The sequence below is a fragment of the Haliotis rufescens genome, unplaced genomic scaffold (assembly GCF_023055435.1).
Source record: "Haliotis rufescens isolate VD_foot unplaced genomic scaffold, xgHalRufe1.0.p SCAF_16, whole genome shotgun sequence".
In the NCBI taxonomy this organism is placed as follows: domain Eukaryota; kingdom Metazoa; phylum Mollusca; class Gastropoda; order Lepetellida; family Haliotidae; genus Haliotis; species Haliotis rufescens.
This window is the reverse complement of record NW_025963846.1, coordinates 26,911,265-26,925,196: the sequence shown is the minus strand read 5'-3', so window position 1 is coordinate 26,925,196 and position 13,932 is coordinate 26,911,265. Positions and strand designations below refer to the sequence as shown.

The 13,932-nt window shown below is 42.4% G+C and overlaps 1 protein-coding gene across 1 annotated transcript in view; it reads right to left on the bottom strand.

Moving 5' to 3' along the window:
- Positions 1-12,982, bottom strand: part of LOC124126161 — a 56,936-nt gene extending 43,954 nt beyond the window's left edge. Inside the window, exons 1-2 of the mRNA XM_048396634.1 lie at positions 12,968-12,982; positions 7,128-7,180 (exon numbers count right to left, since the gene is read on the bottom strand). Of these exons, the coding sequence (XP_048252591.1) occupies positions 7,128-7,180; positions 12,968-12,982 (68 nt within the window). The remainder of the gene's footprint in view (positions 1-7,127; positions 7,181-12,967) is intronic.
- Positions 12,983-13,932: the final 950 nt, after the last annotated feature.

The window sequence follows — 13,932 nt, the reverse complement described above, 5'->3', positions numbered from 1 at the left end:
TGGGGAAGCCTCGGTGGCTGAGGGTTTACACAATAACATTCCTGAAAGCCTAACAACTGCACCAGACACCAACCAACACATTACACAATGATCGAAGTGAAAACTTCAATGTGCATATGCAGAAATCATATTCCCTTATGTACTTGAGCAATCATCAAATTCACATCAGCAATGAATGACTTTGACTGTTGAATACAGATCGTAATGTGTATCTATAGGGTATTCCAGAGGTCAGCCTGTGGCATATCATATTGTGTAGAGGGACACTGTTAAACTTAAGTTGGCTAATACAACCAGGTGTTTATCACGGCCTTGTTTTGTTAATGTCATGGTTTGTTGATACCAAGTTCTTTTCAAACATGATCTGTCATTGCAATCTATTGTTAGCAATAGTCACATTATTAAATGTGGCTTTGAAATGAAGTTCACAATGCATAAACGCCCTGGTGTAAACAACCATGAAAATACATGTAGCTGCACGTGGACTTGCACACCACTTGATATTTGAATACTGTACAGAACATGTTTTATGTCTTACCAACTGCACCTGTCACCCACACGCACAACAGGTAAAGATTGATGTGGCGGGACTAAAGAAGAGAATGTGATCATACGACAACGGGAAACTCGTAATTAAATTCATATCATCAATGAATACCTTCAAAACATTCACAAAGGACGTTTGCAATCGGTCACTTTAGTATTCATAGCCCATGTCAGCCTGTCCTGTGTGTGTATGGGCAGGCCCATGGGCGACATAGTTCAAATTTCGAGATTTCAAAACATTATTTTTTCCAGTTTTCTTCCTTAGTGTGGACCACTGATGGTCCCAATGAAATCAGCAAAGATGAATTTTGGAAATACCTTTAACCGAACCTGGCCACAGAATGGAGCGTTTCTGGACAAATGGGTTTCCAGAATTAAATTAATGTTATAAACCTACATAATATATTTCATCTTTGGATTAACAATATGATGCTTGTTGAAATATAGTTCAAGTTATAAGTTTGAACATTTTTTGTTTTTGCTGCAGGCAAAAGGACCAACAGCATTCCAGGAAATACACACGGAAATGTTAGGTTATTGAGGAATACACCGAATACACCAGGGGCTGTGAATGATGCAAACGTAGGTGCAGAAACTGTTGTTAAATACCGTGAGCTACTAGATCAAGTATCTTTTGGTGGTTTTGTGACTTTAAATTAATGATAAGAATTGGATTTGTACCTGCCACTGACCGTAAAGTGGGTTGGGGTGTTCCTTGTGTACCACTTTTTCTATTCATTATGATGCATGATGCTGTTATATATATATTAAATACCTGCTTTAGATTTTTGCAGAATTTGTTTTATGGTTCAGAAAAGTGGATCAAGGCAAAACCAAAGAAAGAAGATTCTGACAATCTATAATTTAGAAAGTTGTAAAACTTTTCTAAAAATATTAAAATCTCCACAGAAATGAGTCTTGAAGTTCTTTGTTGATTGAATGTTGAAGACATGGCATGGATTACCAGGTCGGTCATTGGTATTGTGTATCTGCCGTACATGCCTGAAGGGTGTACTGTCCCTGACTATTTGTATCTTGTTAACAGTGACTGGGTGTTGTATGTTTTGAACATTGGCAGCAAAACACAGAGCTTTACCAACACTCTGGTTCGTTTTCAAAACATTTTAGAAACATTATAACCAAATGTAAAATGTTTTAGGAATGTTTTTTTATAACAGTTTCGTGTTTGCTGGGCTGTTTTGGTTACCCGTGATCTATAAAGATTTCAACAAAGGGCGCATGTTAATTAATTGATTCAACCTAAACAAAGAGAAAAAAAACGTCCGAGGCTCATCGGATGTCTTCATTTGGAAATACCCCTGATGGTTATAGTTTATTAATATATAAAAAAAGCATCCCTGCAGTGAAAGCATTTTCGGATTTCGAATTGCCTGATTAATAGATTCCTACTCCCTTGTTGCCATCCACGTTTTCTGGTATACTCTACACTTGGGTATTTGTCGTCATTCATTTGCTGCCCAGTTTATGAATTTATTACAGGTATAATTAGTGATAAAGGTTCCCATTTGGCATATCTTGTGTCTGGGGTAAGTATTCAATCTGAATCCAGGTGTGAAGAGAGGTGAAATGTGTGTTATGTAATATGCACGTGGCAGGGCATGAATGATCAGTTAATTTACTCTTTTTTTTAAATCAACAGATCATTCCTAGCCATTAAAGGATTAACAGAAAATACGTTGGTGGATTAATCACTGTTGATGGATATGTCAAAAGTAAGTGTTTACATGTCTAGGTTTACTAAAGCAAAGGGAATACATTCATATCATGGCGTGAAGTGCCGATGTAAAACAACATACTTTGTTCAAGGGTTAATACGTTGATTGATTGCTAATTGTTATCTAACTCAATGGAATTTTTTAAGAACCGTGGACATTATGAAAATAGCTGTCACGCGGGCTTTCTCAGCTGACCTTTGAGACTTGACACGGATACAAAACACCTGAAACAAACTAAGTGATCAGTTGAGAAACGAACACGGGTTATAATATGCCGACACGATATATGTCCATATATATAGTTTAAAATATTTGATTGTTACAGAGACATGTGACATCGAATAAGTTTCTTTGTACAGCTGCAGATGTGTGGTATATTGTTCCTTTATGTGGATATTCAGGGATACATTCCTCAAACAAGGAAGCTGCCTAAAATTATACATATAAATTTGGTAGGTTGTTATTATGATATTTGCGTTTTGTTTTCCTTCATTTGTTGTGTCATTGAACAGATTCATTCTTGTTCCTCTACGTCTTGGTTGGGAAGTTCTTCGATGCGCGATTCTCGTTGTTTTCACAAGTGTTTTCCTTTGTAAGCGTGTATATATTACAGCCAATTTGTAAATTCATGTACAACCTACACTACCTGTACACAGAGAGATAGATCCAATGTATGTACAACCTACACTATCTGTACATAGAGAGATAGATCCAATGTATGTACAACCTACACTACCTGTACACAGAGAGATAGATCCCATTCATGTACAACCTACACTACCTGTACACAAGGAGATAGATCCCATGTATGTACAACCTACACTACCTGTACACAGAGAGATAGATCCCATTCATGTACAACCTACACTATCTGCACACAAGGAGATAGGGGGCGGTCGGGTAGCCTAGTGGTTAAAGCGTAAAACCATACTCACTCACTCACATGGAGGTAGATCCCATGTATGTACACACTACACTACCTGTACATAGAGAGATAGATCCAATGTATGTACAACCTACACTATCTGTACATAGAGAGATAGATCCAATGTATGTACAACCTACACTACCTGTACACAAGGAGATAGATCCAATGTATGTACACACTACATTACCTGTGAAAACAGAGATATATCCCATTTATGTACAACCTACACGGCCTGTACACAGAGATATAGCTCGCATGTATGTACAACCTACACTACCTGTACACAGAGAGGTAGATCCCATGTACAACCTACACTATCTGTACACAGAGAGATAGATCATATGTATGTACAACCTACTCTATCTGTACACAGGGAGATAGATCCCATGTATGCACGACCTACACTACCTGTACAAAGGGAGATCGATCCCATGTATGTACGACCTGCACTACCTGTACACAGGGAGATAGATCCCATGTATGTACGACCTACACTACCTGTACACAGAGAGATAGATCCCATGTATGCACGACCTACACTACCTGTACACAGGGAGATAGATCCCATTTATGTACGACCTGCACTACCTGTACACAGAGAGATAGATCCCATTCATGTACGACCTACTCTATCTGTACACAGAGAGATAGATCGCATGTATGTACAATCTACACTACCTGTGCACAGAGCGATAGATCCCATGTATGCACGACCTACACTACCTGTACACAGGGAGATAGATCCCATGTATGTACAACCTACACTGACTGTACACAGAGAGATAGATCCCATGCATGTACGACCTACACTACCTGTACACAGAGAGATAGATCCCATGTATGCACGACCTACACTACCTGTACACAGGGAGATAGATCCCATGTATGTACAACCTACACTGACTGTACACAGAGAGATAGATCCCATGCATGTACGACCTACACTACCTGTACACAGAGAGATAGATCCCATGTATGTACAACCTACACTGACTGTACAAAGAGAGATAGATCCCATGTATGTACAACCTACACTACCTGTACACAGAGAGATAGATCCCATGTATGCACGACCTACACTACCTGTACAAAGGGAGATCGATCCCATGTATGTACGACCTGCACTACCTGTACACAGGGAGATAGATCCCATGTATGTACGACCTACACTACCTGTACACAGAGAGATAGATCCCATGTATGCACGACCTACACTATCTGTACACAGAGAGATCGATCCCATGTATGTACAACCTACACTACCTGTACACAGAGAGATAGATGCCATGTATGAACAACCTACACTATCTGTACACAGGGAGATAGATCCCATGCATATACAACCTACACTATATGTACACAGAGAGATAGATCCCATGTATGTACAACCTACACTACCTGTACACAGAGAGATAGATCTCATGTATGTACAACATACTGACTATCTGTACACAGAGACATGGTGCCCATACAGAGACATAGAAGAAGCCCTCTTCACATCCCCAATGCCACCTGGCACTGGCACATGTTAGTCGTCATGTTCAAAAGAACAGAATCCCATCTCACTACTCCAGCACCTCAACACCCCAGAGTTAATTCACCATCGAGACAGAGAACAAGCAACAACTCCCCTTCCTGGACGTACTTGTATCGCCAGACCCCTACACAGGAAGTCTACTAATTCTGACCAGGAAATTCACTTCAACTCTATCCATCCCCCAAACGAAGTACGGCATCAACTTCACACTGACCAAGAGAGAAGAATACATCTGCTCCTGCAACTTTGACCTTAACCATGAGCCTAATCATCGGGAGCATGTCTTACCCAACCTTAACCAGTATCCTACCAAACTAGTCACACTCCAGCCCAAACCCAAACAACCCAGACCAGGATCCGCCCCCATCAGAATCACTCTACACTAGATTAAGCAAGACTTCACATCAAATCAGCAGATTACCTTAGCACCGGGCAGTCATTTATACCCTCTTCACTATCGCCCAATCCCTAAGTAGAATCGTCCACGCCAATGGCCGCAACCCTTCCCCCAACACGATGTGATCTGTAGTTACCCGCATCAAAGAACCTTAAACTTCAAAAGCCTGAGCAAATCAGCCCTCTCAGACCCCCGGCAAATGTTTTCCAACCATCAGTTTGACAAAGTCCAAACCCTCTCTACCAAACATCAGGTCTTCACAAAAAACTCTCACATAAAACAATAACATCCGCCGTCATCAACGTTTCATCAATAGAGATCAAGAGTATTACATCCAGTCTGCCTATGACGATCTTATCAAATAACACACACTTTCTAATGCATATGAGTAACCAATCGACTTGTTACAAGTCTTTGAATGGCATTTAGAGGTGACACACACAAGAGATAACTTATTGATGTCAACTTCTTTATTATTAGGAACACACGTTTCGGAGTACGTGCTTATTCCTTCACCTGGTGAATGAATGCTATGATGCAGAGAGAATATATATGTACATGTGAAAACCACACAAATAAATAGATAAAAATGGTGGAAACTTAACAATTCAACAGTTGAATAGCGGCTGATTGGTCTTTAGCAATGGACAGATAGAAGCCAGGAGATAAATTAGCAGTGCTTGGTAAACGAGCAATGGACAGATAAAAGCCAGGAAATAAATTAGCACTGCTTGGTAATGAGCAATGGACAGATTTGAGGGCAGAGGTGAATTACCCCTGGACAAATAGAAGCCAGCAGGATTAATTAGTCTTCATAGGGGCATAATGCGACAGATAGATCGTGGCACAGCTGAAGTAATCAATAAGTCAAGCACAAGGCAGATACGTTCCCTGGTCACGGTTCAGAGCCGGCTGGTATCTTCTGATGCCAATGCTCACTTGTACTTTCTAACTCCGAAAATGTAGCGTTCCTCGGAATAAAGAAGCTGACAACCATAAATACTCTCTCTTAGCCTGTTACAACATTTTAATCATCACTGTACATCTGACTTCATCAAATTATCTGTGTGCTACTTGTTATCCATTACCTGTTGTTGTTAATGTTAATCTGTTGCGTACCACAATATATATATGACAGTTGGTGATGATCTGTATGACAGTTGGTGATTATCTGTATGGCAATTGGATATTACCTGTATAGCAGCTAGTGATTATCTGTACGACAGTTGACCATTACCTGTATGCCAGTTAGTGGTTATCTATATGACAGCTGGTCATTATCTTTATGACAGTTAGTGATTACCTGTACGACCATTGGTGATTAACTGTATGACAGTTAGTGGTTATCTGTATGATAGTTAGTGTTTACCTGTATGACAGTTAGAGTTTGCCTGTATGAGAGTGTTGGTATATATGGTAGTTTGTGATTATCTGCGTGACAATTAGTCATTACCTGCGTGATAATTAGTGATTACCTGCATGACAGTAAGTGCATATCTGTAATGGCAGTTAGTGAGTTACCTGTATAACAGTTTGTGATTACCTGTATGTCAGCTGGTCATTACCTATATGGCAGTAAGTGTTTACCTGCGTGATAGTTAGTGATTACCTGTATTGAAGTTAGTCACAATTTGTGATTACATGTATGACAGTAAGTGAACATCTGTATGGCAGTTAGTGATTTACCTGCATAACGGTTGGTGATTATCTGTATGGCAGTTGGTCATTACCTGTATGACAATTAGTAATTACCTGTATGCCAGTAAAAGATTATCCATATGAGAGTTAGTGATTTACCTGTATGGCAGTTTGTAATTACTTGTATGACGGTTAGTGATTACCTGTATGACAGTTAATCGATACCTGTACAACAGTTGCTGACTACCTGTATAGCAGTTAGTCAATACATATATGACAATATATGTTAAGCAGTGAATACATGTATTACATCTGATCAATACCTGTATGACAGCCGGCTATTACCTGTATTTGCTGCACCGACCCCAGTACAAGAACTTGCACGACGTATAAGATGTCTTCCGGCGTTACTTGATGTTCGTGATGACATTTATCCTGCAACAAAGATAAACGTGACTGTGACTTGCACAACATGAAAGGAGTCTGTTGATATATGAGTTAACACATAATTAGGTAAGATTTCCAAGTTCATTTAACAGGTCATGGCAATGCTGTTCAAAGCAGTTTTTCTCGTGTAAAAAAAACATAACCCATTTCCTATTGATTCTGGCACTGCAGGGTTTCCATAATCCATGCAAATTGCTCAGATACTTTAAGTTATTCACGAATATCCTCGCCCATCCAAGTGAATAAAACGAATAAAAGTGACAAAATCCTTCCTACACCTATAAGAAAACTCTGCAAAAGCACATCATGAGTATGTGTTTTTGAATTAATTTCAAATATTCATGAAGCCAGGTGTTTGCAGAATGGTTCACGTATCCTGCTCCACCAGTGTCACCCGTCACAAATACATAAAAAAGCCAGTCAGTTGTCCACAGGCAACTTACTATTTCTAAATGTCAGTGAAACAAGGTGATTGTGGTAACTGCCAAGAAAAGTCAATGTTTTACCTGAAAAAAACATATGGTACAAGTGACAAAAGTGAATTGCATTGAACATAAGTTTTGTCATTGATTTGGGAATGTCCTCCACATCCACAGGCCTTGGATGCTGTAACAGCTTTTGAGCAAGAGTCGTAGGATGCTCTTTGAAATCTTCGAAGAATGAGCATGCTCGATTGTACCTCAAAACTTAGGAAATGAATACACAAACAGCAGGAACGTCTGAAATATTGCTCGACATGAATGGAAAATTGACTATTAGAAAGAATCTTTATACACAGACCTAATCATGACATCGATGATCGGAACTATTGACTCAATCCTTGGGAGGATGTGTAGAAGCAACCACATATATGCCATGAAAAGGGTTCTATTTCAAGTGTGCTCAATATATAAAAAAGGGTGACAACACACTAGTCTGTAACACACTCAGTGTAGCAAAAAAGTATGAATTATGGACCACAATAGTTCACTTTATGAAAACTAACCAGTTTCCATCCATTGTGATGGTGCTGGGCGCTCCATTGAAACACCGGGCTACAGTTGATCGGGATTCACCTGCCTGCATGCGGCCTTTGACCTTGATTCTTTGCACTTCTGTCAATCTTGGCATGTTGTTGAACTGTCACTGTTCGATTGACGCAGATGTCAGACAATCGAAAACCCTGTACTTTAACACCGTTCATAGTGCTGCTGCACGTGCAATACGTGCAGCTTCAAGACCAAATGATCACAAAAAGGACACGCAAACCATTAGTCGGGAAACATGTAAATTCGGAAAAGTTCGGACATGTCGGCAACAGTAAGGACAGGTCGGTAACAGTTGGGACATGTCGGCAACAGGCAGGACAGGTTGGCTACAGTTGGGAAATATCGGCAACAGTAAGGACAGGTCGGCAACATTAGGGACATGTCGGCAACAGTAGGGAGATGTCGGCAACACAACAGTGTAGCAAAGAAGAATGAATTATGGACCACAATAGTTCACTTTATGAAAACTAACCAGTTTCCATCCATTGTGATGGTGCTGGGCGCTCCATTGAAACACCGGGCTACAGTTGATCGGGATTCAACTGCCTGCATGCGGCCTTTGACCTTGATTCTTTGCACTTCTGTTAATCTTGGCATGTTGTTGAACTGTCACTGTTCGATTGACGCAGATGTCAGGCAATGGAAAACCCTGTACTTTAACACCGTTCATAGTGCTCCTGCACGTGCAATACGTGCAGCTTCAAGGCCAAATGATCACAAAAGGCAGGACAGGTTGGCAACAGTTGGGACATGTCGGCAACAGTAAGGACATGTCGGCAACAGTAGGGACATGTCGGCAACAGTTTGGACAGGTCGGCAACAGTAAGGACAGATCGGCAACAGTAGGGACATGTCGGCAACAGAAGAGACATGTCGGCAACAGTAGGTTAAGGCCGGTTTCAGTATGGAGAGGTAGGCAACAGTAGGGACATGTCGGCAATAGTTGGGACATGTCGGCAACATTAGGGTCAGGTAGGCAAAGTGTAGGGACATGTCGGCAACAGTAGTGACATGTTGGGAACCGTTGGGACATGTCGGCAACAGGCAGGGCAGGTTGGCAACAGTTGGGACATGTCGGCAACAGTAAGGACAGGTCGGCAACATTAGGGACATGTCGGCAACAGTAGGGAGATGTCGACAACACATCAGTGTAGCAAAGAAGTATGAATTACGGACCACAATAGTTCACTTTATGAAAACTAACTAGTTTCCATCCATTGTGATGGTGCTGGGCGCTCCATTGAAACACCGGGCTACAGCTGATCGGGATTCAACTGCCTGCATGCGGCCTTTGACCTTGATTCTTTGCACTTCTGTTAATCTTGGCATGTTGTTGAACTGTCACTGTTCGATTGACGCAGATGTCAGGCAATGGAAAACCCTGTACTTTAACACCGTTCATAGTGCTCCTGCACGTGCAATACGTGCAGCTTCAAGGCCAAATGATCACAAAAGGCAGGACAGGTTGGCAACAGTTGGGACATGTCGGCAACATTAAGGACAGGTCGGCAACAGTTTGGACATGTCGGCAACAGAAGGGACATGTCGGCAACAGTAGGTAAAGGCCGGTTTCAGTATGGAGAGGTAGGCAACAGTAGGGACATGTCGGCAATAGTTCGGACATGTCTGCAACAGTAGGGTCAGGTAGGCAAAGTGTAGGGACATGTCGGCTACAGTAGTGACATGTTGGGAACCGTTGGGACATGTCGGCAACAGTAAGGACAGGTCGGGAACACTTCTGACAGCTCGGCAACAGTTGGGACATGTCGACAACAGTAACGACAGGTCAAAAACACTAGGGACATGTTGGCAAGAGTAGAGAGATGTCGGCAAAAATAGGTAAGGGTCGGCATCATTATGGAAAGGTCGGCAACAGTTTGGACAAGTTGGCAACAGTTGGGATATGTCGGCAGCAGTAAGGACATGTCGGCAACAGTAGGGACATGTCGGCAAATGTGGGGACATGTCGGCAGCAGTAAGGAGAGGTCTGCAACAGTTGGGACATGTCGGCAACAGTTGGGACATGTCGGCAACAGTAAGGACAGGTTGGCAACGGTTGGGACATGTCGGCAACAGGCAGGACAGGCAGGACAGGCAGGACAGTTTGGCAACAGTACGGATATGTCGGCAACAGTAGGGACATGTCGGCAACAATAAGCACAGGTCGGCAACAGTCGGGACATGTCGCCAAGAGTAGGGACATGTTGGCAACAGTAGTGACATGTCGGCAGCAGTAAGGAAAGGTCTGCAACAGTTGGGACATGTCGGCAACAGTAGTGACATGTCGGCAAATGTGGGGACATGTCGGCAGCAGTTAGGAAAGGTCTGCAACAGTTGGGACATGTCGGCAACAGTTGCGACATGTTGGCAACACTGAGGACAGGTCGGCAACGGTTGGGACATGTCGGCAACAGGCAGGACAGGTTGGCAAAAGTAAGGACAGGTCGGCAACAGTTCGGACATGTCGGCAACAGTTCGGACATGTCGGCAACAGTAGGAAGATGTCGGCAACATTAGGTAAAGGCCGGTTTCAGTATGGAGAGTTCGGCAACAGTAAGGACATGTCGGCAACAGTAGGGACATGTCGGCAACAGTTGGGACATGTCGGCAGCAGTAAGGACATGTCTGCAACAGTTGGGACATGTCGGTAACAGTTGGGACAGGTCGGCCACAGTTTGGACATGTCGGCAACATTAGGTAAAGGTCGGTTTCAGTATGGAGAGGTCGGCAACAGTAGTGACATGTCGGCAACAGTAGGGACAGGTAGGGAAAGTGCAGGGACATGTTGGCAACAGTTGGGACATGTCAGCAACAGTTGGGATATGTCGTGAAGAGTAAGGACATGTCGGCATTAGTTGGGACATGGCAGCAACAGTAAGGACAGGTTGGCAACATTACGCACATGTTGGCGACAGTTGTGAGATGTCGGCAACAGTAAGGACAGGTTGGCAACAGTTGGGACGTGTCGGCAACAGTAGGTAAAAGTCAGCATTCGTTTGGAGAGATCGGCAACAGTTGTGACATGTCGGCAGCAGTAAGGACAGGTTGGCAACATTACGCACATGTCGGTGACACTTGTGACATGTCGGCAACAGTAAGGACAGGTTGGCAACAGTTGAGACAGGTTGGCAACAGTTGGGATATGTCGGCAACAGTAGGGACATGTCGGTAACAGTAAGGACATGTCGGCAACAGTTGGGTCGTGTTTGCAACAGTTGGGAAAAGTCGGGAACAGTAGGGACATGTTGGCAACATTTGGGACATGTTGGCAACAGTTGGAATATGTCGGCAACAGTAGAGACATGTCGGCAACATTTGGGACATGTCGGCAACAGTTGGGACATGTTTGCTTTAGTTGGGACATGTCGGCAACAGTAGGGACATGTCGGCAACAGAAAGGAAAGGTCGGCATCAGTAATGACAAGTTGATAACAAGGACAGGTCGGTAACAGTAAGGAAAGGTTGGTAACAGTAAGGACAGGTCGGTAACAGTAAGGACAGGTCGGTAACATGTAATTACAGTTCAGACACACGAAACGTACACACATACGCAAGGCACTGCACTGAGCACACATGCATACGAACGTACTTTAAAGGCTTGATCAAACGTCAGTTTTCAAATTATTGACTTAAAGAATAGGTATAGTGAGTTTTGTACAGACGTGGTCAATATAGTCAAAGGCAGCAAGTGTTGTCAATGTCGAGATACGTACATGTAGATTTGACGGTAATACATTGAACCGGTATCTTGCACGAAGGTAACGCAACTCTTCATTTAATACAAGGTGTTCCTCTGCATTCACCCAGGGTCTACTCATAATGGCGAAGTGTGTCAACACAAAGCCCACTGGCGGCCTTACGTGTATTTCAGGAAACGGGTGAACTCGCCCACAGAAGAGTGAGGTCTGACAGAAGCAACATTGTTTTGACATTCACCCGCATTTGAATCTCTTTCGTCATTTTATCGAGACGGTTATTCTCAGGCTTCGACGTTTTGTATTTATCAACTCGCATGTTCTATTCCTGGTTTTGGTAGTGTTGCAGTAACGTTTTGGCCATCAATCTGACATTGGTCCTACATATTATCGGCATGAACGGGAGTAATCCCGGGTATTGCCTCCGTATTTGGAAACTGCTCGTTCTTCCACCCAGTGTCATGCATCATGCACCCGCAAACAGAACAGCTCACAACCGACAAGCACTTTCCATCAAAAGTTAAATACAACCGCCCTTTATATTACTGCTGGCAAACGCACAAAGAATAAACATGGGCCGAGAGCTACATATTGGGTTATTGTGTATTTTCTGTGGATGACCTCCTGACGGTAATAAGAGAGAAAATATGTAATGTTCAGTAGTATGTATTTAGTTATCTCAAAATGTTCAACTGACTTCTCATGCGAGTGAAATATTATTTAATGCTGGATTCGTCTTGTCATATAATTGTTCATCCAATCTCGTGACCTGAGGTTGCGTTGACTGCTCCATAAATATCGACTTTGTGAGGTCACTCAAGGAGATAAACATGCCAGTTAAACACGCAAAGATAACAGACACTTAAACAATTGAAATAAATTTAAAGTGTCCTATATCCTTTAAACATCCTACTACATTTCAACATTATTTGAACTTGATTGCCACTTACGCATTTTCCGCAAGTCCGTCAACACTGTGGAACTGGAGGAGACATAAGACAATACCACAGAGTACCAGCTTCATCGCCATCCTTCACCACTCACCTCTTTCCCGTCAACTGAACAGCCGCTATCCAGAACTCCTTAACCAGGAAGTTGTGAAGTTACCAGGGGCAACTTGCATGCTCCCGACATACCTGGAACCTTTGACTGCATTGACGGTTACATCTGAGTTATGCGCATAAATGTATGCATGACTGCCGGCGTGGTGGTTCATGGTATGAAAAGGTTTCATTGTGCGGTAAACAACCCCCTCTCGTCGACTGCTGGTCAATTAGAGAAAACAGCCGCCGCGTTAGAGAAACGTCCTGTGGTCACGCTAACTTTATTGCTTGTATATCTTGTTTTTGCTAGAATATGATAAAGTAAAATTAAGTGAACGATATGATGTGTACACTGTACTTGGATGTTGTTTTAATGTTGTATTAAGCTTTCCTAATTCCCTGTTTCGGCTTACTGCATGAGTAATTTGCCACAGCCTAAATCACCTCGTGCACTGTCACACAATAGCCAGCCCAGGCGCTCCCCTTACTGCTCCTTTGTGTTCAACGTTGCAGCTAACAGTCTCCAGTTTAAAGGGTTTAGTTATATTACAGTTTGTATCACATTTGATGTTACAACCAGACGATCATACATATAGTATTTGACAATGTTGGACAATGTGGTATTCACAATTGGACAAGTCTCTGATTCATTCATTTGTAAAGGTTAGTCTGTAGTTGACATTTTATAGTTTGTACGCATTCCTAGGATTTGTAGGTATATTGTGTTTATGCTGTTGATCATGTGGCTATTTTGTCATGTTATCAATATTGAGATGCATCACGGTTGGTTAGTTTGTTGTTTAACGCCGCACTCAGCAATATTGCAGCTATATGACGGCGGTCTGTAAATAATCAAGTCTGGACCAGACAATCCAGTGATTAATATAATGAGCATCGATCCACGCAATTGGGATCATTGATCATTGCCTGACCTCCC